We start from the raw sequence: 24,924 nt of genomic DNA, 5'->3' as shown, positions 1-24,924 counted from the left end.
GAATGCTACATTCAATGTTGCAAAGAGTTGTTTCTTTTACCGAATATTTGGTGTAGAAGGTGTGGTCAGGTGTGCTGGCTAAGCTTCAGTTGAGCTATCCAGATATAAGTTCATAGCCTTGCTTGATCTTGAAGTAATAGCTATGATGAAATGGACCTTCAGTTCGTCTTCATTATTGGTCGAGTCCAGAGATATCTTACAAATTCACCAGATTTGCAAGTAGAAAAGCCCAATTTCGCATGATGCACAAATGGCCTACATTGCGACATTCCCAAGTGGCACTTCATTGCAGAAACGCTTCTTTCATTAGCTCTGAAGGAGAAATCAGTTTTCATCATTCATCTATTAGTCTTACTTCAATATGGGATCAAGAAGGGCAGGAAATAACACATAATCAGAGGCTTGGCTATGATCAGTTACGTTGATAAACAGATGAATAACCTGTTCCTCATTCATAGAGCCTTACCATCCAATGACCATGCGATGTTTTTATGAAATCTCGCATGACTTTATTGAGGAGGCGTAAGAATTCATTGACCCGAGTGCTCTTTGGATTCTCTCATAATATGAGAAGACAGGGACTGGAGTGATAAGTTCTCGAGGTAGTGCCTTGAGCAGAATTAGCTGTACGGAACTCACCATGATTGCCAACGTGCCTTTGATGGGCAAACATGTGCGAGATTCCTTCTTGGAAATTGAGTCTGATAGAGAGTCATTTTACTTCCAGATATGTTTGTCCATTTGAATTCATCAAACCGAATATGTCTGCTACTATTCTTGATTCCCCACAAAGACAGCTTAAAAACAGCCTAAAAATTATTTCTGGAGCTCTTTTCCATTTAGGGTTAGTTTATCGGCTTTCCTTGGCACTAATACTAAGCAAATTGCCACTTAATGAAACTTCATCTTGTTGTTGATCATAAACGCTGACAAAGTAAAGATCTAGACTCACTGGAAAGGCTATTTTCAAAGCACCAAACATTATTTATACAATCATAGATCGTATTAAAGCTCTTACCACTGGAGTCAAAGAAATAAATATTTCTACTACCCCCGCAATGAGTCTTACCGACACTCCCGAGGGTATCATCGAACTGATCGACTCACTGGGCCATAGTGATCTGCCCACTAGCCCACCCTCTGTATATATCGACCTAGAGGGGATCAACGTTGGTCGTAAAGGCTCAATCGCGATCCTCCAAGTCTATATCCTCCCAAATAAAAAGACCTTTCTCGTGGATGTTCACAATCTCCGTGAACAAGCATTTTCCACTCCCAATTCATCTGGCCTTACCTTGAAAGCAATCCTGGAGTCTAAATTCATTCCAAAAGTCATATTCGACGTCAGAAATGACTCTGATGCTCTGTATAGCCACTTCGGCGTGAAACTACAAGGGGTCATCGACCTTCAACTCATGGAGCTTGCAACTCGATCTCACAGTCAAAAATTCCTCAGCGGGCTTGGAAGATGCATGGATCAAGATCTCGTGCAAACTTCTGAAGAGCTCGAGGTTCGGAGCGCCATAAAGAAGCGCGGAGTACAACTATTTGCGCCAGAAAAGGGGGGAAGATACGAGGTCTTCAATGACAGGCCGCTTGATCCAGCAATCGTGGACTATTGTGTTCAAGATGTCCAACTCATGCCACAGTTATGGAACATTTACAATGCAAAGCTTGGTTTAATGGACAAGAGATGGGCTACTAAAATTGAGCGAGAAACAAAGGCTAGGCTTCTGTTATCTCAGAGTCCAGAATTTAATGGGAAGGGACAGCATATGGCAAAAGCGCCACCCACGTGGTAGAGTATTGTTGATGTTGTTGGTAAAAAAAAAGTTTGTATAGATATTAGATTTTGGCCTTCGGTTGGGATGTATGTGTCTGTACTTATATTGCTGTGGCTTCTTACTACTACTGTAATGATTCATTGCCACATTCGATAAAAATTTAAATAGGATATGTAATTTATCGTCAACTGCTGTATCTTCTTGGTTCCTAAAGCGACTCCGCGAGGTCATTTGTTTAGGCTGAGGGACGAATTTCAATCAAACTGCCCTTTGACAACGGAGACAATGTTTTGAAATAACAACGAGTATTCGAAGCAATTGGGTCAGTGGTACTAGCACAAGACTCGTAGTTTTCTCATGTTGTTACTTTACCCCTTTGACATACAATCAAGCTTTGTGGGTAGTTGCGAGTGCGATTCTTACAACTTCGTCCTGTAAAGCGTAGTTAAAACGGTAGTGGGTTCTCTCTAAACTGGAAGGGTTTCCTGACCAGTCGGACTTTCCGTTCTCATATATGTACCTCCTCCTTTGTACTTTCCCAAATGCTAGGAACACGTTAAGTAGGATCAAGATCTAAATCTTTCCACATATTTCGATTTACAATAACAAAACAAAACACAATTCTGGATTACCATAAAATTTTGGTTTCATTGAATTAGTTATAATCCCATCTCGCCTCCGCGGCCTGGGTGAAGATGGGCTCCTCCACTTGTTGCACCAGTCGTCAACCTCCTTCTCCCGATGCAGTCTCACCTCGTCCTGTACGATCACCATCTCTTACCCCAGTTAACACTCTGAGGAAGTCTCCAAGAAAAACATCGAACATAAGGATTGGGGAGCTACAAACACAAGCCACTACATGGAGTTCGGCTACAAAAACGGAAGATACAACAGAAATAAGAGCTGTTTTTGAAGGAGAGTGTTCCCCTGATAGTGATAAAGAAAACGAGATTGTGGTGGTCGATGAAGGAGATAGTGACGATGATGACGAGGACGAAAGAGGTCAGGAGGTCAAGCCAATGCTCAGTTCTAACACACTCAAATCCGTCAAAAGCCGTTTAATAAGGACATTTTCCCGCGAACCTGGAATCGCAAAAGCCGATAAACGAAGAAGTGTAGGGACCAGTCGGGAAGAAGTCGAGCGAAGAAAGGAACTGAGAAGAATAAGGCAAAAGAGAATTGAAGAGGAATTAAGTTATGATGATGGATATGATGAGGATGCTGAGTCTACAAGTACAGTGGATTGTCCCGCTATGCGCACCGACAAGGGTCAGAAGAGGCAATCTCTTCTACCAGAGGACAGTGGCAACTTTCCAATTTTCCGAAAGTGAGTAAATTCTTGAAAGTTAACCAAAAGACACAATTTTAATTACTTATTCTAGGCAGAGCTCTTCCTTTGGATCGGAGGCAGTTAGTAATGGCAGCAAGATCTCCCTTTCTACAAGCAATAATGATAACACGAGTAAAATATCGCTATTAGCTACTAAGCTTGATGACACCAGCAAAGCTTCTCTTTTAAAACCAGCAGATCGAGGAAAGTCTCGAACATGTTTAGGTCCTGGTGACCCAACCTCCAATCTTCTCAAACCGGTCAATACTCCACCGCGAAGATACAGCTCACCTGGTCCTTGTCCTACGCCCAGTGAAACTGAATTATTCCAGCCTGGAAAACACCACATCAGGAAAACAGACAGTGAAATTTCTGCCATACCTTCAGCATCTCTAGCTGAGGCTCAAAGACTGCCAAGTTTTGTTACCCTTGATCCAAGCACGGCTTCGAGTTGGCGATTGTCATATACTTCTCATCAAAGCAATCGTGGAGCGCATCTTCGAAGGTTAAGTCAACAATTTGAGGCTCCAATTCAATCAGCGACGGATGTTGCAAACGTAGGCACTCAAACACTGCCACGTTGGCTAAAAACTCATGGACTTCGATCATCTTCGCAGGCTATCACTACTTCGGAAGGTAGTACTTTACCAAAAGAGCCATCATTTATGCGTCCACCACGTTCAGATACTGGATTTGGTGGGGTTGATGGAAGCGGAAGCTTTTCAAATATGCATTTGCAGGATATGGATATCTCCAAACGTCTTCTGCAGAGCTCTTGCTCGTCACCACAACTAGTCAGCTGGGAGGAGCATCACCGTGAAGCTTCCGGAATTAGTACTGCGACACAAAGTCGTGCTAGGTATATGCGAAACCCATCGGAAACAATATCAATCCCTTCATGCCCATCAATTGCCTTGAGCGAGCTACTCCCACCAAATTGGGGAAAATTACCAAATGATGGAACTTCTTCATTTTACCCTACCGTACCCAATAGCATCCAGCCTTCGCCAGAATGCTCACGGTTTGAGCTATCTCCTTTCATGTCCACAAGCAGAAGCATTCCTACAATGGTGGAGCCACAAGGTATGAGTCTTTTGGCATTACAATTTATGATTCACTAATATTATAGCAAGTAATTGACGGGATTATGACTCCTCTTCGCTCACCACTAATGCCAGCAGCATTAGGGAGCGACACCCCTACCACAATAAATGTATCTTTAACGAGCCTCCAAGCCCCTTTAAGCAGATATTCCGCCAAACAAATTGATGAGAGCTCCCTTTTTGCTTCTGAAACTACCAGTTTTCGAGAACGAGAACTAGAATTAAGTCATATTCAAGCACGGTTTGCTTCGTCCGATTTGCGTCGACCTCCAAGTACACCAATATCAAGCAAGTTCCGCGAAGAATTTGATATTTCACTCACCCCTCAACCCAAATCTCCTTTTCAGAAGCTTGTCAGGGCTTGCTCGCTGAATAGAAGTCGTGATGTTGTGGATGAGGATCCATTACTTGCTCCTCCACCGCATAGACCAGGATTTGGATATCGATTTACTTCTACTCCCACAACTCTAAGTAGAAGGAGCTCTGCGCGTCATTCAACACCAACGAAGAAAACTAGAGAAAGAAGGAGAACCCCAATTGTTGATGATTCGATCGATACTCCAGTAAAAGGTAAATTTTCTGCATTTCGCAGATTTAAGCGCCTAGCTAGTTTGGGTGGGTACGATGGTCCCGCAGATGATCATAGAGGCAGTAGATCCGAGTCTGGTACTGCACGAAGACCATCTGCGTTGGATGCTAGGTTAGGCTTGGGTGCCGAGATGACCGCAAAGGAGGCTCAACGGAAAATATCCATACCTCCTAGTATACCATCCATTAGATTACCAACTTCTGAGTCTCCAAGTATCAACACAGCTTACACTCATGAGCCTGGTGTTCTGGCTCGCATGGCCACATCTATGCATGTCTCGACTCCGGAACTTCACCTAACTGGTCATCTTGGCCGCATGGCCACAACTATGCATGTCCCAACACCGGAACTTCACCTACCTAGTCATCTTGGCCGCATGGCCACAACTATGCATATCTCGAATCCGGAACTTCATATGCCTGATGCTCTTGCACGTATTGGTACTGCTATGCATATTGACTTACCTACACCTCACTTCCCTGATGCCTCATCGATTCTTCATACCCCCCATATTGATATTCCAACCCCTCACCTTCCCAGCATTCCCCATATCAGCTTTGGTCATCACGATTCAGACTCTCCCCCAAAGGAAAAGAAAGGCCCCAAGGAAGCACCTGCAATCACTCCAATTGCTGCACCAAAATCAAAAGTTCAAAGGCCTGGAAATGATCCTCAAGGTGGAGCACCACAGTGGAGAGGCCCACGAGCTAGGAATCGCTCTACGACTAGGGAGGATAATAGGAGAAGAATGGACACTAGTCAAGATGATTCCGCTGCTGTTTGGATGAGAGCAGTGAAAGGTGCGGTATCAGATAGATCCAAAGCACGCAAGGACAATCAAGACGGAGACGACATTTTTGGAGATTGGGAGGCACAACTGGCTGGAGTTGCATCTAAATCCAAATACGAAAGTCGAAAATTTGGCTCGAGAGGCAAACCGAAGATCCATCAAATTGAACAATTCCCAGAAGCTTGGTGTAGATTTCCCAGCCACGAAAGACATGCCAGGGGGCATGAAAGTGCGGGTGTGGAGTCGGCTGTTGAAGCAAAGGATTTTGCCATTTTGAAACCGGGAAATGAGGATCTGGGAAGATCGGAGCATTTTTATGGTACAAGGAGGAGAAGAAGACCAGGTATGTATACTGAGAATAGTAGTGATCCTAGTAATTCTCAAGGACTATCTGATGAGGAACTGGATGCGATTGAAGCTGCAGAGCCGTTTTACAAACGGTGGAGTCAGAAAATTAAGATTGCTTGGATGGATTATAGAATTGAGGATGGACAAAAGAAACATGCGTTTCATTCGGGGAGCTTGGGGAGAAGAGGTTCAATGACTATGGATGGAAAAGTACCATTTCCAGAACTGGAATTGTTACCAATGAGGGCACCCCCTCCGCCAAGTGAGGTGATAGATGATGAAGCGGATGATATTGAGGCGGAAAGAAAAAGAGTAGAGGCGATTCAGAAAGCTAAAATTAAGCCGCATTATGAGGCGGCAGATTTGACGCAAAGTAAGGGAGGTGTAAGTGATTTGTTGGATATTTTTAGTTCAGGGCCTGAGGAACCAGCTGAACCAAAGATGCCAGTTAAAAAGAAGGGTCCAAAGGCAAAGAAAGTTAAAGACCCTTATGCATTAGATGAAGATGATGACTTGGGTGGTGGCGGTGGGGATAAGGGTGATGAGGACCAAATGCCCAAGAAGAAAGGAAAGAAGGTCAAGGATCCCTATGTAATTGATGAAGATGATGATGAGGATCTGCCACCCGCGCCAAAAAAGAAGGAAAAAGCGAAGTATCCATACGCAATCGACGATGATGAAAATGAGGAGATGCCGCCTATTCCGAAGAAAAAGGGCAAGGCGAAAGACCCATATGATATCGATGATGACAAGGACGGCTCATCAGACTTTGGTTCTGGGGACGATTTGGGCAAAATTGATCAAATCGTGATGAAAGAGGTGCTAAGTGATGATGACACGATTGATCATACACGATTTGAAGACTCGGTCATTAGTTTTCGTGATCCTGAATTCTATCAGGATTGTTTGGTGATGCCCAAAGAACCAAGTCCTGTGCATGTTAAAGAATGCTCTGTACTGTCTAGTCATGGGATCATTGAAGAAGAAATTGAGGACCCATCTAAGAATGGTGCAGGGATTGGAGTACAAGTTAAAGAGATTGGTGATGGGGTTATTAAACAGATTGAGAAGTTTAAAACGTGGAATGGCAAAGATTGGGAGAAGGAGATGGGAGGATTATTGAGAAGAAGAGACACGAGTGTAGGAAGAGACAGCATGAGAAGCGCGAGATCGGTATGGAGTATGGGAAGTCAGGGATCAAGAAGTACAGTGAGGAGTGTTGGAGTAGAAGTCAAGAGACTGGAGGATTTGGAGAGGGAAAGGAAGGCTTTGAGAAAGGGTGGTGGTCACTTGACAGGAGGAGTGCCGAGGAGGGCTAGAGGAAATAGAGGGTGGGACAATGAGAGAGGACATGAAAGGAGTGCCAGTTTAGGGGGGAGAGATGCGGGATTCGAGGGATTAAGTGGCTCGAGTGAGACCAGGGGAAGGAGATTGACGTTTGGTAGTGGCAGGTAGATGGCTGACTGATACGAAGGGTTAGGTATAACGCCTTCACAGTGAGTCTAAGCTAACCCGACCTTTGTATTCGGAGAGAAAGCTTTAGCCCTTAATTCTGGGGATTTTTGAAGTGGTCCAGGCTAGGTGCAACTTTTCGTCGGGCGTGGGTGGATATTATCTTGATGCGTTATTGAGTTTTGAGACATTACTTATAAGGCTGAATCCATGTATTAGAGATATTGAGTCTTGAGGACTAAAAGATTATTAGGTTTTAATTGGTATAGCTACCTAGGTTTTAGGCGGAGATCGAGAACGTTTGGAGGATTTTGGTTGGTATTGTTTTGTTATGCAAGTTATACTTAAGTAGTCAACGGGTTGTATAATCCATAGAAGCCACATAGCTAGATAAATGATATCTTGTTATAATATATTAAATTAATGTTTAGTGTATTCATGTTGATCGTATGACAGATGACGGCTCGAGGGCTATCTTGTAATCGATTGGTTGTCTCAACGGTCCACCATAATTAGTCAGAGACCGCTGTTGGACCTGTAACATGTACTGATATTGAAATGCCTAAATGGGTTTTCATGGTTTCCATAAAGATTAGCAGAAATTCTCAGCCAATCAGTAGACAGTCATTGGGATCTTAATTCGGCAACCACCTGCAGTTCCTGCTGTCAGCCTGGGGCAAATATCTCACCCCTGTACAACAAGGCCTAGGGTCCCCCACATTTACGTTGTTGGCCATCGTGTTGAAACTTCAACCATACTGTATCTCCGTTACAACTTTCTGCGGCTACAAGCTCAAGTCTCTATATGCGAGCTTCTGCGTCATGTCTCAATCTCTGTATTCGTCGCTTTCGCTGGAGTCTAACAAAATTCGGTTGCTTCGCATATTGCCGAATGAGAACGAGGAGGCCGAGATCAACTGCACTCTCTTTGTGTACCCACTACATGATTCCGGCAGAGGTACTCATCGATATGAAGCTTTATCTTATGTATGGGGAGACGCAGATAACTCTCGTTCTATTTGCGTAAACGGGCATCGTTTGAAGGTCAGGGCAAACCTTCATATTGCCCTCTCGCGCCTTCGAGATACTATTTTAGACCGCATTATATGGATAGATGCTATTTGTATCAATCAAGAGGACTTAAATGAGCGAGGCCATCAGGTTCAGCTTATGGCGAAGATATACAGTAAAGCAAGTCAAGTAGTCATTTGGCTGGGAGAGGCGGCAGACAATAGTGATCGAGCTCTTGAAGAAATAGTTGTTGCCGCAAGCCAATCTGAAATCTCTTCAAATAAGGTAGCGCGGAAGGCAATTCTTGCACTACTTCAACGTCCATGGTTTCGGCGCATTTGGGTAGGGGGATATTGCTTGATAGTATTTCAACTATTACTAAAGCTGAATATAGGTGCTACAAGAAGTTGCCGCAGCTCGACACATACTGATAATGTGTGGTCTTGTTGAGATCGACGGAAATGCGTTCTGTGCAGGGTTAAATACATCTAAAGCCTATCTCAAAGCATATCCAAGATTGCAAAGATTGATTCGTTCCGTAATTTATCTCATTAAGGAGGCAACCCTTCGGCCAAAGTATGCAACAAGCAGCTCGGACAATTTCTCCCTCGATATTCGCCCGTTGAGCGAGTTGATAGATACGTATCATACCCGGGAATCTACCGATGACCTCGATAAAGTATATGCTTTACTCGCCATGTGCTCCGATAATCCTACCTCAGCAGGCTTACTCCCCGACTACACCATTCTATGGGAACAACTCATTCAGCAGCTTGTACATTTCATTCTCTGTAAAGAGATAGAAGTGAAGGTTCTGCAAGACAGAAACAAGGCAATATTCAGAAGCAAAGGTTGTGTTATTGCCTCGGTGATTTCAGTGGAGTTTGATGTTGTTTGGAATGACACGCAAACTGTGCATATCAAATTCACTGATACTTTTGAATATTTGAGCTGGGACAAGCAGATGGAAACGCGGGCTACTTTTAATATCCCAACGACGGAAAAAAACATACAGAGGGGCGACATTCTCTGTATTTTACAAGGAGTCTCAAAGCCAACGATCATTAGACTTTGTGATGACCATTTCTCTGTCATTATGATTGCAGCAACTCCTAGTGGTTTCGAATCAGGATCGAAATCAGAGTGGGACGATGTTTTGCGTTCAATAACAACTTACCCACGCGACTTACTACTAGCATGGGACTTGGGGGGGTCTTGGAAGAAGTTAGGAAGTCTGGAATCTGAGAACTTGAGAGTGCCTGTCAATTCAAACTCCATGCTCGAGGAAAACTTAAAAACAGACGAGATTCGAGGGGCGGAGAAAGATATGGAACCACGCGAAGAGATACGTGACAGTCTGGAGGTAAAGATTCATACAAAGGCGGAGGGCTGTTCAGAACCAGAGTGGAGCTCAGAGGCTAAAGAAAATTCTGACAGTGAAGAGTATATGACAGCAGAAGAGTATCCGACAGTAGAAGAGCATCCGACAGTAGAAGAGTATCCGACAGTAGAAGAGTGTTTATCTATGAGTGAGAATCTAGAAGTAGGAGAGCATCTAAACTTGGATGGGTATTCAGAAACTGGGTCGAGAACATGGGATAACCTAATCAGAATGCGTAACGTAGCTCTGATATTGAAAGACTTGGGACTGTATGCTGATGCAGAAGAGTTATTTCTGCAACTGATACGGACAAGGAAACAACTACAAGGGGTCGAACACCCACAAACACTAAGCAGCATAGCTGATCTGCAGTTATATTATCGAGAGCGAGAACTCTTAGAGGGAACAGAAGAGATAGAAGCAATGAAGCATCTCCTTGACACAGCAGAAAGCGCTGTTCGAGTCTTAAAAGAAGAGGTGGTCAAGATTGCATCATTACCATCTTGTAAAGCAATGGTGCTCTTATTCGAGCGAAGAGGTGGCCAAGTCCCAATCACAGAAAAGGTAGTCAAGGCAGCAGCTGCTAATAAAGACTGCGGAATTGATATGATGAAGCTATTATTCAAAGAAAGAAACGACCTATCAATAACAGAGGAGGTTATTCGAATTGCAGCAGGAAATGTGGATGAAGGATTTCATATAGTGAGATTTCTATTTCAGAAAAGAGGGGATCAAGTTCCAATTACAGAAGATATAGTCGAAAAAGCGGCACGAAAGGTTCGGCAAGGTATGATATATAAGACAGCTTCTTTTCGAAATGAAAGGGGATCAAATTCTGGTCACAGAAGAGGTATTAAAAGCTGCAATCAGGAACGAGGAGGAAGGACCTGATATAATGCAGTATTTCTTTGAAAGAAGAGGGAGCCAAATTTTGATTACTGAGGAAATCTTGAAAATCTTAGTCGGGACTAAGTGGAGAGGATGTGATGCAAAACAGCTTTTCTTTGAAAGGCTGGGGGATCAAATTCCAATTACAGAAGAACTATTAAAAGTAATAGCAGGGAGTCAACTGTTCGCCGCAAGATCTTTGATGTCAAATCTCTTTGAAAGGCTGGAGGATCATTTTCCAATCACAGAGGAGACGTTACAAGAGATATTAGAATTGGCAGCAAAGAAGTGGGAGCCAGATTTTGTGAAGCGTTTTTCCACATGAAAACTGAAAGGACATGAGTAACTAGGGGCCTTGAAATTGGGTTGTCTTTTTAAATAGGCTCTATTTACACGTCTTTTGATTATGAGTCGGATGGGTCATGAGATTTAAATGCCATGGAAAAGGGAAACTTGTCTCCCCTATTTGAACCGTTCATTCCAACTCCCTTTCTGATGTCTTCTTTTCTTTCTCCTATTCCCTTGAAAACTGATTAGAATAGCGAAGTAATTTAGTTACATGGCTCATTCCTCTTTTACTCTCATTTCCCCTCCTCCTTCTTCTACCTCTACCTCCTTCAGTCTACTACGACTCTTCTACATGAACAAACGGAATGAATCATACCATTGAAATAGCCAATTAGATACTAATCTATATAGCTCACACCGTGATTCATATCTTCCGAGAGCCCAAGTTTATCATTCACCCACTTTACTATTTAGATCACAATGTGATGCAATGGATAGATTCTTTCCCTTCTCTAACTGGCTCGGAAAATAACAGCAAGGACATCCATAGAAAAGCTAGGGAAAAATAAATAAATTCCAAGAGTGCAAAAACACGACAAAGAAAATCAAAGATAAGAACCATAAACAGACAGTAAACAACAAGTAATTGTATAAGATCTTCTATTCAGCAAGCAATTCTGCGATTCTCCATTTCCTATATTGAGTTTATATATATTACAATGAAACTCTACTAGAAAGCACCCACTCTCTGACCACAAAATGCTTCAAGAACGCCTAAATCTCCTATCCCCCCGACAAAAAAGAGCAACCCACGTTTCCGAACTATGAAATAGGCAGGCAGGACATGAATATCCTAAATATTTAAGATAGCTTAGAACAATAGAAGAGGTCCCCAAACAGACAATGTAGATATCATGTATAAGCTAATAAAAGAGATAGTAGATATTATACATATAATCTATATTCTTTCAGTTAATGTATAACTCACCTCACCTTGCTCTTGATAATATGAAGCACGCACAATCCATTCATCTTTTCATACAATTGTATCTTCACCCCCAAACTCTAAACTCCAAATCCAATACCAACAACAAACCCTCTAGCCTCCCTTCCTCTTCCATATCTTATTGCTCCACTCATTCCCCTCCCCCCAATCTCTCCCTTCCATCCCCCCTCTCCTCTCCCTCCACTTTCATTCCCTCTTCATAATCCCTATCTTCTCTCCCTCTTCAACAAAAAACGGGCTTATGGTTTAGTAGATAGAGAAAATAGGATTTCAATTGGAGCAAACAGTACCTAGGAAAAGACGAAAAGTTAATACGTCTCCAAACTCGAAGTTCGCAGGGATTAAAGCTATAAGGTTAAAACAGGCTCAGATTGAAGCAGGAGATTGTGAAATCGATGAGGGTGATAGTTCTAGTACTATAGAAAGTGATATTACAGGCGATTGTATTGAAGTTCAATCGTTATTGAGTTATTAAAGATGTAAATAAAAATGATATGATTCTTTAAGATGGTCGGAAACAGGGGGTGGTAGGAAAGTGAGGTAGTTGACTTATCAACTTACATTACATACGTTATCCCACTTCGATAAATCTTTCTTCAATAAGAAAATCCTTAAGCTTTAATCTCACCCTATCTCTAGTTCAAATTATATGGAGCTATATGAGTAAATAGAACCATCTCGACTTATTTACATAAAGTATATACTCAAACTGAGGTGTCATTTACTAAGCATATCAATCTAAGCTTTATCTTAGAAAGCTTAATTCTCGTATCTTGATCTAATAAAGACTAAAAAGCTATTACAACGATATGTCATTTATTAAGCATATTAATAAGGTTATGAGCTTTGATATAAAAAGCTTAATTCTTATAACCAATATTCCTACTCGTATATCTTATAAGAGTTCTAGCTGCTCACCGCATGTTAGGGTTGATCTACTTTACTACTATAACTTACAAACCCTGTAGTAGTAGAATTCGTAGTTAATGAATAAATCATTTCGTTAATTGTATCAAAAATTTTAATAGTTAATATTATATTGAAAAAATCGGTTATATAATATTAATGTGATTGATTTATATATATATATATAATTAGAAAATTTTATTTTAAGGGGATTTAGAAATTTTTTTGAAATTTATTAAATTTCGAAAGTTTTAGTCTAAAACTATTTGTAAATAAAAAAGTTTATTTATATTGAATTCAATTATTAATCAAATTCAATATAAAATTATATGTATATTAAAGTTAAGTAATATTCTTATTTAAATAATATATTTTGTATTATATAGTATAATGGTAAAGCTTTTGATTAAAGAATAAATCGAAAGTGAAGTGAGTAATCTATAAACAGATCCCCTTTTAGATTTTTAGTTAATGTCTTCTATTTATCTTTTAGCTTTCTTATTTGTTTCTTTTTTCCTTTAACTTCTATACTTATTCCTCTCCTCCTCCTAGCTTCTACACTTACTCTCTTTCTATTTATCTTTTCTATAACTTTAATATACGATACTTGAAATTTTTAAGGGGCTTTTCAAGACCTTTTATTTTCTTTATATTTATTAAAATTCAATAATAAACGGGTTTCATTTTGAATTAGAAAGATTTGTAGTTAATGAAATATGTATTTTGTTAGGGATAAAAAAAGTTTGAATTTTGTAATATATATATTAAATATTAGTATGGGAATTTATATTGATATTTTTTTTATATATAGGTATTAACTTTGCTACTATAGGGAAAAGCGTAGAGTATTCCGAATACGTTCGAAATAGTAGATCTACTCCTATTAGATGATTGCTCCCTGATACCGTACACCGTAACGTTTTGTAACATAATCCCTATAAAATTCATGTTTTTCTATATACACTAAAATACTATATAATTAATTCAATTATTGATATTAAATTATAGAAACTTTATAATAAATAATCTGAAATACTATATATATAAATTTCTAATTTACTTTTAAATATTTTTGTTGAAAAGTTATATAAGTTTTTAACTAAAAGAATTTTTAATTTGTAATTTGAATACTTTTCTTATACAAAATAAGCAAATTTTTCAAACTGTTTCAAATTTCTCATTTTAACCCTTCAAAAATACTATTAAAAAAATATTTAAAAGTAAATGATATTTTTTTTTTTAGAATAATATTGATGATTTTAAATCTTTTTGTAATATAATTCTTAGTTTTATTTTTTATTATAATAAACAAACTAGAATATAAAAAGTTGAATAGTCCCAGATTTTAGCCGGAAACGCGTTACATGTATAGTAAGTAGGTTCCAGAACTCTTACCAGGATTCCTACTCGCTGGATGCATAGGCACTCTTTTTTCGAAGTAATGACCCATACTTCCACAGAAATCTGGGAACTATAATGGCAAGACTATATTTCAAAGTAAACAAATTAGCTTTCTGAATGAGTGAAGTATTTATTCATAGTCTTGAAAAATGGTGCTTACAATAACAATATGAATGCTAAGAGGCTGTTTCCCCAACCATGACCTCGTCTTTCATACATGGCCGGTGCAAACAATGGGAATGTAAATCCCGTTAGACTCCTCAAAGCATTAAGTGTAGAGATTGCAGATGCTGCGTAGCGAGAATAAGCATCTATGGTATAAGTCTGAATGCCTTGAATGCACATGACTGCCCCAGCACAAAATATGGCTATTCCAACATTTGGAGCTATCCAATGAGTGTGATATTGACCTGTCCAACCATAAATGAAGAGGCCGATGGGTAATAAGATAGAACCAGGGAGCATCAAAGCCACACGATATTCTGGTACACCTGTAGGTTTATCGCCCTTGAGTCTTTTGTAGATCGAGTTATTTAATCTACCGCCAACTTGTTGAACGTCGTTAGTCAAGCGCAAAGTCATGTAGACTAGATATTTCAACATACCTTGAGCACCTAGAGTGAACCCGATACCAGTCGCAATGTAATTCAAACTACCAGTGCCAGTTGATTCGTGGTAGTAATTCTGCCAAAGCAATGGAAAAGTGTAAAGAACCAAAAACATTATGCCATATAGTACGGCCATGTAGACCGAGAGGAACTGGATAATTATCTGAGTGCTCATTTTGAAAGGTCGTATCATATTTGTCTTCAACAACTTCCATAAAGTTCTATCAGGGTCGTCATACTCGGTTCGAAGATTGCTATTTCCTGTTTCTTTTCGCAAACGTTTTGCTTTCTGGGAGAGAATGCTGGGGGGGTATGTTTCTGCAAGAAAACAAAGAGCAAGAATTTCAATAAATGCACTTGCTATTGACACAACCCAGAATATCCATCGCCATGATGCGTCCTCTGTGATATATCCTCCGATGATTGGACCAATTGCTGGGCCTAGAAGTGGCCCTGCGGTATATATTGCTAACGCTTGTCCGCGCTGTTCTGGCAGCCAAAGATCACTAACAAGCCCACCCCCTACGGCTAGAGGAGCAGAACCTCCGAATCCGGTGAGAAGGCGGAATGCAATGAGCTCACCGACATTTCTTGAGAAACCGCAAACGGTGTTCCACAATATGAAGAATATATTTCCAAGAAGTAATATAGGTACCCGACCGTATATCTCTGAGATTGGGCTAAGAAGTAAAGGTCCGAATCCGATACCGAGTAAGAAGATAGACGAGACGAGATCGATGCTGAAGAAATCTTTTGCATGTAGAGAGGAAGCGATATACTTGGTTGAAGGTGCAATCATAGTACCGGTCAACGGCGACAGGAAAGCAAAACAAGAGACGATGAGGGTCATTCTCCATTTTCGTCTGGTGGTCCAATTTTTGGGGTTCTGGGGATCTGTCGGTCCATCCCAGGTAACCTAAACAATGAATGTGAACAATGAATCTGGCTTATTGTAACTAGACTTACAATGTTGGTTTCCTTACAATCAGCTAGATTCTCTCCAGTGAAATTAAATGGCAAGGCAGATGTAATCTCCTTGTCAATTCCAATCGCTTTCTCTGGATCCCTCAAAGCCATACTTCGCAACGATATCAAAAGACAAGGCTTCAAAACAGAGAAAAATGGAAGGGAAACTTTTAATCCTGGCGTAAAAGCAATGTACTTGGCAAGTTTCCTCGTTCTATTGTGAGAATAGATATAGCAAATAAGTCACGTAACATTCTGACTTGGTACAAATGCATTATCGCAATATTTATTTGTGTGGCACAGTGCAGCAGGGTGCAGCAGGCGCATGTTGGGTTGATGTTAGTGATGAACGTCGGTGTCTCGGCAGATCTAGAACGAAATTTCTTCTGGATATACGTCGTATTTCACTATTTGATTTGTATTGATCTAAACTTAGCTAGGCATTAAATACCTACATATACCGAGATTAGCAATTTTCTGTATGTTCTGGCAAATGATTGGCTGCTTGTTTTATCACAACACCCTCCACCATCACAAACCTGTGAAGATTCGTGTTTTCTTAGCTACTTGAGCCAACACCCTAGATTGAAGAAATGCAATATTACGAGTTGCTTTGATAGGAAAAAAAGCACTTACAGTACCGGGAACACTTGTCTTCTCCCAGCTATAAGAACTAGTGGGTCACCCTTCATCCTCAGTTTTCAGACACCACTTCATCAAACTCTCACAATCCTGTCAAAAACATAATCTCAAGCCTTTCCTCCACGAGCAACACAACAACCAACTTCACTAAGATGCCTTCTCAAAATACTACCACCGCCGCGGATGCTTCAGCAAAAGCGTATTGAAAAGATCTATGCTGATGCCGCCAAAGACACCCGCAACCAGCCCTGGAAAGCAGCCCTTCCCGAAACCAACGATGTCGAGGAGCCAGGTTCTTCTGATGAATCTGACGAGGAACTCGTCAAAACTGGTGGACCACTCAATATCTTAACCCACTTTTTCAATGTATAAGCAAGTCGTCGAAGTGAGTGATTTTACCTCGCATTGTCTAATGAGATTCTTGTTCTAATTGTTATACCAGAGGCTATGGTATCATTTGGGCTACCATATTTTCAGCTCTGGGGGATATACGACATGAAGTTTGCTAAGTTTGAAGCGTAGGCGGATTATTAGTCTGGTTATCATTTATTCTCGTGCCTGGGCTCTGCCCTGAAAGCTGTGTTGGATGTTTTTTATGAGATTTTGTAATTATAGTAGACCTGAATTCAATCTACTCTCCTCAAAAAGAATTCAACGTCGACGAACATTAGGATTGTGGAGCCGGTACCCTGATAGAGGAAACCGCAACATTTCATGACAATCATGCGGAAACGACGTTGTGTAAAAACAAGGGCCAATGTAAGCTTGATGTTGTTGCTCTCGTACATAGGCTAATCCGATTGGTTTGTAGTTGTTGCGTGAACAACCCTTGCCAGAAGTCTTATCGTTATCTTCTCAATTTTTTTGGTCCCAGCAATCTACTGCTCATCGACTTTCCTGACCATCTGCCACATTGTCATGGGCCCTAGACTTGTTGCAATCTTTGTCCACTCCTCGTCCGGTTCATCAATTGGCTCTGGTACCAAATTTTTTTCATTTACAACTGCAAACCCATGCTTCTTGTAAAGGGGGACTCCGTAGACTGTTGCATCGAGCCAAATCTCAACACCCATTTTCTTTGCCTTCTCAATACCCCATTTCATCATCATATCTGCAACTCCCTGGCGGCGGAACTCCGGGTGGGTATAAATAATATTCAAATCTTCCAATCAACTTGTCAGTAGAATATTCACGTGAAGTTAAGATGAGCTTGCTCGTGCTTACAGAGCTGCGGCTTAGGGGCCAGTCTCTCACGAGGAGCATCGAAACGCTGCAACGCTGCTGCAACAAAGTCTCTCTGACCTCCTTCAGGGTACCATGATACCTCGGAATGGTCATCTTCATGCTCGAAAGGATTCGTTGGACAAATTTTCCACAACGCAGCACCAACGATTTTACCAGACTCTGTGTCGATAACTTTGTGCCAATAGCTAGTAGGATCCGACTGATGCCACTGTAATTGACGAGAAGTGCATTCTCTCAGAGACTCTTCTCGAGCTGTTGGACCGGCTCCAATAATAGGGCAGAATAAACGAAAAAAGGATTGTTGGGGATTCTCGTATGAAATCCATTCACACTCAATAAGCTCCTGAAAATCCTTGACATAGTCAACGTCCTTGAGTTCTAAAGGCATGCTGGCTGTGGTGTGGTTGCGAAAACGAATCTCTAATTCTCAAACTTCGATTAAGGGGTTTTATATGGCCGAATGTGATGAGGGAAGACGAGACAAGCTTATCATAAAAATAGTTGTATAACCAACCAAACAAGTGAGCAACAACTGCGCCGCAAAACGTTTATCTCTAGCCAATAACCGACTTCAACCTCTTACAAATTCATTCATATTGTGTTACAACCCCTTTACCGAAATAGCTGTTTTTACTGTTCGCAAGTCTGCAGCATTCTGCCTGTGCCGCAAAATGACAGGAAAGGCAGTGGCAGGGAGGGGGAGGAGATTTCGGAGTTTGCGACCAACATTACTTTTCAAGGTTGTTATGCATCGCCCTGCCTTTGGGATTCATTTCCGTGTCTGTCTTATCAAAAATGTACAAGTGTTTGTCACTAACTAATACTTAATAGTGGAGCCGTTTCCGAACTTTCTATCCTGTCCTGTCCACTTTCGAAATCAAGTCGATTTTCATCATGAATCGGACGCAGGTTTTTATCACTGATACAAACAAGACTCCGCTGATAGAACTGTTTGTTTGGGTCCCATTATCCATTTCATGCCTTGGAGTGGCTGCTCGGTTGGCTACAAAGATAGCGATTTTCAAAAAATTACACTTGCAAGATCATCTAGTCTCTATATCTCTTGTAAGAGGCCTAGCTTAGCAATGCGCTAAATCGATCTTGCTGCTGACTTTCGATCATAGCTTCTAGCAATTGGTCAATCAATTGCAGTCACCATACAGTGTTCGAACGGTTACGGCCAACACCTCTCTACACTAAGCACCTCTCATCAAGAAGGACTATTAAAAGTAGGTGTTGACTTTGTGATCTTCGAAGACAGAGCTGACAATGTTTATCATAGGCCGGATATGCCGCAAACCTACTATTTATTGCCAGCTTGTGTTTTGTCAAATTGTCGATCGCCTCATTCATTGACGACTTGACGCCAATCACTCGAGAAAGACAGGCCGCCAAAGCCATTGGGTTAATAATATTGCTATGGACGATCTCTTCAATCTTCTCTTCCGCTTTTCAATGCTCGGTGCCTAGGCCTTGGGATAGAATCAATGGCTCGTGCATCAACCAAGTGAGTGTGGCGGTCCGCTGCGCCAGAGTAGACACTGATGAAAGTAGAAAGCGTTTGGGAATTACTATGCGGCTGTGAATATCATAACAGATTTTAGTTTGATTTTGATGATTGTAGATAATGCAACCAGTGTAGGCAATAGTATACTACAGTGAAACTGTGGCGCGTATTAGCATATTGATATTGCAGCTAGTATGTATAGAAAGGAGGTTATACCACTCTCGTACATATTCATATGCCTAAAGAATACTAGCAATATACTATAGCTAGGTATATAATATTAAAGGGATAGATAATAGTAATTCCCTTTCAAAATTCTTAGTTCTAATATTTATAAATAGATTCTTGAATAAAAGAGTTTATATTATTTTCGTAATACTAATTTGAAAAAAAGAGAGAGAAAATTCATCTGAAAAAATCAATCTAATATTATAATATAATAAAAATTGTAAATTTGAATATAAAAAAAAGAAAAGAAAAATATTTAAATAATAATAATATACAAAATATTATACTGAATATCTATACTTTCAATATGATTAAAATAAAAGATAGTTGATTATTATTATCTTCCTATAAAATAATAGAATTTTATTTTTAGATTTTAAAGTATTTGAATTTTGTTTAAAATTATATTGTAAAAGAGTAGAAGGTGGTGGGGTCGTAAAGTAGTCCTTCGTAAATACTATAAATAAGTTATTGAGATATTGTTGGTTTGAGAGAGATACGGAAGACGTCGTTCCCACTATGAGTAGGCCCCTAAATGTCTATTTATATTCAATCTAAGGAGCTAGCTAAATGAGGGAAATAGTAGGCCTTATATAGGCACTACTGAAAGAGCTAGTCTCCTTCGCATTCGCCTAAATACCTTTAATACAGTTGCTATTGTATTGAAGTCAATCCCTTGAAGTGAATTCCCTTGTCCATATAGATATAATACCTTCAGTGAAGGAGAGAAAGAGAAGGCTCTATATAGCATATTATAAAACATATAAGAAGGTGAATAGAAACTGATTGGCTTTTTCTAAACTATATAAAGAAGACCTATAAATACTAGCTACAGAAAGAGGTCACATGACCAGCACTAAGTTTCGCTCACAATATTAAAAAAATGAAAATATTTTATGTTTGTTTATGGAAAACGTTTTACGAAAAACGATTTCAAAAGCAGCGGTTGTCGGGAGTACATATATTTTCTTTCCGATGCCAAAGTATCAATAAATGGGCTTGTGGTTTAGTGGTATAATGTTCCCTTAGCATGGGAGAGGTCCGGCGTTCGATTCGCCGCTAGTCCAATACACCCTCACCTTTCATCCTCTCATCGATTAAAAGATGAGGGGTGGATGCGTGTGCTTTTTAGCAAATTTTCTAAGCGATTTTTTTTTTTTCATTTTTTATGTTTTATGTGGGGCTCGACTCCATTGTGTGAGAAACTCACAGGGATCAGTGTTCTATGAGGATTTAGAGAAATGGAGATTTATTTTGGATGTCGAATTTTATTCCCATTTTAATCTGTGTGGTTGAGATGCTTGAAGTGATGAGGAATTAAGGTTGTTTTGACGAAATGCATGCTCACTCGGTTGGGGTTTCGCCTAGAGTAGCTCGAGTAGGTAGTTAAGGCGGCTATTATTCAGGGGCATTAGTCTTCAGTTCATCTCGATAGCTGGTTCTAATTCTAGATCCAGCTGGGAAATATCGGATTACAAATAATTCCATGCATCGGTAAGAGAAAATGAGAGTGGAAATTCAAATTTATTTTGTCATCGTCTTTCGATCTTTAAAATGATCAGAGGACATAACGCCGAATTTCAAGAAAATAGCCTATTTAACGCTTTTATTCTGCCCCAAAACTATTTACAATCTACACTTAAAAGCGTGAGTTAATTTGATCCGTTCAAAACCTCCCCATCAATACCACCTGCAACTCCCTTATCCTGTATTTCCATCTTCTCCTTTGCAGCTTCACCACCTACTAGTGTGTATTTTGCAGGTACAATATTTTTGAGAGGTGGTAACAGACTCCTTGAGGTTTGACGGGCTTGTTGTGCCATTAATGCATCGATGACTGTGAGAGCTGCCATTGCCTCTACAATAGGTACTGCACGAGGAACAACGCATGGATCATGACGACCCTTGGCTTCGAGAATACCGGAACCACTACCGTCATAAGTGGCAGTTTGTTGGGCTTGACCAATGGTGGCTGCCGGTTTGAAAGCTACACGGAAATAGATGGGTGCACCATTTGTGATACCTCCTTGAATACCGGCAGAATTGTTTGTCTTAGTTGTTAACTTAGGACGAGGGATTCCATTCTTTGATGCCCCAGTCTCGAGGGGTGGTACTTCAGTAGCAAGAATAAATGGATCATTGTGTTTAGACCCTGGGACTTCACAGCCACCAAATCCGGATCCGATTTCGAAACCTTTAGAGGCTGGAATACTTAGCATAGCATGAGCAAGCATTGCTTCCATTTTATCGAAACAAGGTTCACCAAGGCCAGAAGGAACATTACGGATTACGCAAGTAACAGTTCCTCCAATGCTGTCTTGCTTATCTCTATATTCTGCGATAACTTCGGCCATTTTCTCGGATGCTTTAGCGTCAGGGCAGCGGACCGGAACAAATTCGTCGACGCGTTCCCGTGTAATGTCTTGTATAAGTGAGAGGAAGGCGGGGTTTGTGGAGGGACTTGGGTGTTCGACGGTTGGTGGGAACATATGGGTACTGCCAACGGAAGAAACGAATGCGACAATTTCAATTCCATGAGCGAGTCTTAGATATTTTTCAGCAATTGCACTTGCTGCAACTCTACCAATTGTTTCTCTTGCGCTACTTCTTCCACCACCACTGCTAGCCTTTACACCGTACTTCTCGAGGTATGTCCAATCCGCATGAGAAGGACGAGGGTAAAGGTCCATTGTTTTGTTTCCATAATCGTGTGGTCGTTGATCTTGATTACGAACAATCATTCCAATAGGTGTGCCAAGGGTGATTCCGAATTCTGTGCCAGATTGGATCTCGACTTTATCTTTTTCATCGCGGGGAGTGGTGAGGGCGGATTGACCTGGACGACGACGAGTCATCTGGGGTTGAATGTCTGCTTCTGTGAGCTCCATTCCTGGCGGAACTCCGTCGACTATACATCCTACAGAGCGACAATGCGACTCTCCGTAGCTATGAGAAGGAAGAGAAGTTAGTACTTTTATGCTGATTGGGTGATGGAGGGGGTAACTTTGTGTTGATGGTGTCAATTGAATTGAATGTTTTGTACATACGTAGTAACTTTGAAATATTGACCAAATGTAGACATTTTGCGAAGAAGTGTGAGGAATATGGAATAAAGGAGAAAAGGGTATCAACGAGAGTCTCTATTATATGTAAATGAAAATCAAAAAAAGAATTGATGACTCTTTTGACTCTTTCTTGACTTTTTCGGAGCCCGGACCCGATTCGGCGGGATGATGTGGGATGATGTGAGATGGGAAAAGAAATCCCCTGGTCATCGAGAGTCTGGTGGAGGTAATGTGGTAATATCCCGAAGAATACCCTTGTCAGTTCACTAGGAAATCTGGAAATGTCAATTTATCTGAACCATCTCCGAATTTTGTATGAGGAAGTCAACAAATTCAACATCCGGAGAGTATATTGGCCGCTTGGGTGCTTGGGTATTTCCAAATGTACCAAAAATCAATAATTCCTGCGAGAGGATTAATGCGCCAGTTCATATTACGTGGCAGAAGCACGATAAGCAAAGAGTTCTTTGTTCGAAGAAATGTTTCCACTCACAGTAGTGTATCAATAGGGAGATTCGTCCAAGAAGCTACCAATCCACTCAACAAATCCCAAATATACATATCACGAACAAACGATCCCTTCATTAACTTATCCATCGAACATTATCTTCTACAAAAGACCCCCGCAGATTCTACCATCTTATTCCTCTATACCAATCAGCGCAGTATTGTTATTGGACGAAATCAAAACCCTTGGAATGAGGTGAATCTTGGTCTACTCGCACAATCCCCAATTGGAGATGTAGCATTGGTTCGACGACGTTCGGGTGGGGGAACAGTCTTTCACGATCTTGGAAATGTCAATTACTGTGTCATATGCCCCACGTCGCATTTCGATCGCGACAAGCATGCCGAGATGGTAGTGAGAGCTTTACATAAACTTGGTGTTGATCGGGCTAAGGTTAATGCTCGACATGATATAGTATTGAAGCCAACAAACGTGGGTACAAGCGGGTTCAAAGTATATAAGGTATCGGGTTCGGCCTACAAGTTAACAAAGGAAAGATCTCTTCACCACGGTACTTGTTTACTAAACTCTCCAAATATTGCAAACATTGGCAAATTCCTGAGGTCCCCGGCAATGAGATTCATCACTGCTCGTGGCGTGGAAAGTGTTAGTTCTTCAGTTGCAAATGTCAAGATCCAAAATAAGGCATTCGAACAAGCGGTAGTAGAGGAGTTTAGTGCTATGTATGGTCTTCAAGAACCAATACTCTTACAGGAGGATGTCAAAGAAGTTCCCGAGATATCTAAAGGTTTGAAAGAGCTTACTGTGCGTGATTAGACCCTTTCCGCTTTCCCCCTTTGAAGAAGCTTAAGCTGACAATTTGGAAAACAGTCTTTAGATTGGATATTCTCACAAACTCCCCAATTTTCGTTTTCCGCAGATTCATCAATAAAAAACAAAAACATACAGCTTCCGCTTCCCAGAGACTTGCCACAAGATGTGAGTGTAGCACGGGAAATTGAAACATGATCAACATTACTGATGCAAAGATACAGTTCAAGGCCAACTTCACGGCACGAAATGGGGCTATTATCGAGGCTGATGTAGAATATAAACAAAATGGCGAAACGGTTCAAATTGGGAATGACCTAGTGAACAAGAAGATACATGAAATCGAATGGAACATGTTCCCTAGTAGCTTTGCCGAGGAACCTTTGAAATGGTTCAGCAGATTATTCTCCCACAAATTTGTGGATTGGAGAAAAGAACGGAGAAGGGATGCTTGAGCTTTCACAGTAGGAAGCTTGTTGCGCCTTCGAGATTCGAACGTTAGTGTCGTCACACAAAACGTTAGACTACGGTTCCATGAAAAAACGTTTCTTTTGCATATTCAATATACTAAATAGATACCCAATGACAAGTGTCCCTTCTCATCATAGCCTAGCCGCATTGACACTTTGTCGACACTTTGAAACAACAAATGTTCACCAATTGAGGTTTATCAAAGCGGGAGATCTGCAACCTGATTGTTTCGCGTAATTTCACCCACGTTTCTTAAATCAAGATAACCCCATAATACTTGCAAGGCATATTGAAAGGAGTGGCGTTGCAAATCTCGCAAACATAACGTTAGAGAAATTGGTATAGTATGGAAGCCTGCAAGAAGGTCTGAAAAATCAGCGAGTTCGATGATCTAGCCGTTTTTGGTCTGATTTCAAAAATAGAAGACTCGTCAGCGAGGCAGGATGATTATTGCATTCCCAAGCATGATCTGTTCCAATACATGGGCTCGAGAGCTTTCAAATGATCACAGCCAACCCAATTATCCATCTGTTCTCGAGTTCAAGTCAATAGTCCACGATTTCTCGTCATCCGAAACATGAATTGGCTTCATGTATGTGGGATAATGAATTTGATTTAGTGTGCAAAGTACCAAAT

At 40.8% G+C, this 24,924-nt stretch overlaps 9 protein-coding genes across 9 annotated transcripts; 6 read left to right on the top strand and 3 right to left on the bottom strand.

The window, feature by feature from the left end:
• Window positions 1-761: 761 nt before the first annotated feature.
• EAE98_003773 (uncharacterized protein) lies at window positions 762-1,976 on the top strand (the record flags this gene model as incomplete). The annotated part of the gene is made up of 2 exons (XM_038951393.1): window positions 762-844; window positions 941-1,976. 2 exons carry the CDS (start codon window positions 762-764, stop codon window positions 1,800-1,802), a joined length of 945 nt encoding a protein of 314 aa, XP_038811866.1. The 3' UTR covers window positions 1,803-1,976.
• A 503-nt stretch (window positions 1,977-2,479) lies between these two features.
• Window positions 2,480-7,399, top strand: EAE98_003772 (uncharacterized protein; the record flags this gene model as incomplete). The annotated part of the gene is made up of 3 exons (XM_038951392.1): window positions 2,480-3,111; window positions 3,167-4,197; window positions 4,248-7,399. The coding sequence occupies 3 exons, from the start codon at window positions 2,480-2,482 to the stop codon at window positions 7,397-7,399; spliced, it is 4,815 nt and encodes a 1,604-aa protein (XP_038811865.1).
• Window positions 7,400-8,218: 819 nt separating this feature from the next.
• EAE98_003771 (uncharacterized protein) lies at window positions 8,219-11,001 on the top strand (the record flags this gene model as incomplete). The annotated part of the gene is made up of 3 exons (XM_038951391.1): window positions 8,219-8,749; window positions 8,802-10,575; window positions 10,634-11,001. 3 exons carry the CDS (start codon window positions 8,219-8,221, stop codon window positions 10,999-11,001), a joined length of 2,673 nt encoding a protein of 890 aa, XP_038811864.1.
• Window positions 11,002-14,226: 3,225 nt separating this feature from the next.
• Window positions 14,227-15,962, bottom strand: EAE98_003770 (uncharacterized protein; the record flags this gene model as incomplete). The annotated part of the gene is made up of 4 exons (XM_038951390.1): window positions 14,227-14,361; window positions 14,438-14,825; window positions 14,883-15,801; window positions 15,852-15,962. 4 exons carry the CDS (start codon window positions 15,960-15,962, stop codon window positions 14,280-14,282), a joined length of 1,500 nt encoding a protein of 499 aa, XP_038811863.1. The 3' UTR covers window positions 14,227-14,279.
• Window positions 15,963-16,676: 714 nt separating this feature from the next.
• On the top strand, window positions 16,677-16,865 carry EAE98_003769 (uncharacterized protein; the record flags this gene model as incomplete). Its single annotated transcript, XM_038951389.1, has 1 exon — window positions 16,677-16,865. One exon carries the CDS (start codon window positions 16,677-16,679, stop codon window positions 16,863-16,865), a length of 189 nt encoding a protein of 62 aa, XP_038811862.1.
• Window positions 16,866-17,371: 506 nt separating this feature from the next.
• EAE98_003768 (uncharacterized protein) lies at window positions 17,372-18,126 on the bottom strand (the record flags this gene model as incomplete). The annotated part of the gene is made up of 2 exons (XM_038951388.1): window positions 17,372-17,655; window positions 17,718-18,126. 2 exons carry the CDS (start codon window positions 18,124-18,126, stop codon window positions 17,372-17,374), a joined length of 693 nt encoding a protein of 230 aa, XP_038811861.1.
• A 71-nt stretch (window positions 18,127-18,197) lies between these two features.
• Window positions 18,198-19,323, top strand: EAE98_003767 (uncharacterized protein; the record flags this gene model as incomplete). Its single annotated transcript, XM_038951387.1, has 5 exons — window positions 18,198-18,478; window positions 18,570-18,803; window positions 18,863-18,967; window positions 19,021-19,245; window positions 19,297-19,323. The coding sequence occupies exons 1-5, from the start codon at window positions 18,410-18,412 to the stop codon at window positions 19,321-19,323; spliced, it is 660 nt and encodes a 219-aa protein (XP_038811860.1). The 5' UTR covers window positions 18,198-18,409.
• Window positions 19,324-21,125: 1,802 nt separating this feature from the next.
• Window positions 21,126-22,555, bottom strand: EAE98_003766 (uncharacterized protein; the record flags this gene model as incomplete). Its single annotated transcript, XM_038951386.1, has 2 exons — window positions 21,126-22,419; window positions 22,521-22,555. The coding sequence occupies 2 exons, from the start codon at window positions 22,553-22,555 to the stop codon at window positions 21,126-21,128; spliced, it is 1,329 nt and encodes a 442-aa protein (XP_038811859.1).
• Window positions 22,556-22,756: 201 nt separating this feature from the next.
• On the top strand, window positions 22,757-24,272 carry EAE98_003765 (uncharacterized protein; the record flags this gene model as incomplete). The annotated part of the gene is made up of 3 exons (XM_038951385.1): window positions 22,757-23,811; window positions 23,878-23,985; window positions 24,042-24,272. Exons 1-3 carry the CDS (start codon window positions 22,921-22,923, stop codon window positions 24,270-24,272), a joined length of 1,230 nt encoding a protein of 409 aa, XP_038811858.1. The 5' UTR covers window positions 22,757-22,920.
• Window positions 24,273-24,924: the final 652 nt, after the last annotated feature.

Source organism: Botrytis deweyae (genome assembly GCF_014898535.1).
Source record: "Botrytis deweyae strain B1 chromosome Unknown BDEW_007, whole genome shotgun sequence".
NCBI classification, from domain to species: domain Eukaryota; kingdom Fungi; phylum Ascomycota; class Leotiomycetes; order Helotiales; family Sclerotiniaceae; genus Botrytis; species Botrytis deweyae.
This window is presented reverse-complemented; position numbering and strand designations above follow the sequence as displayed.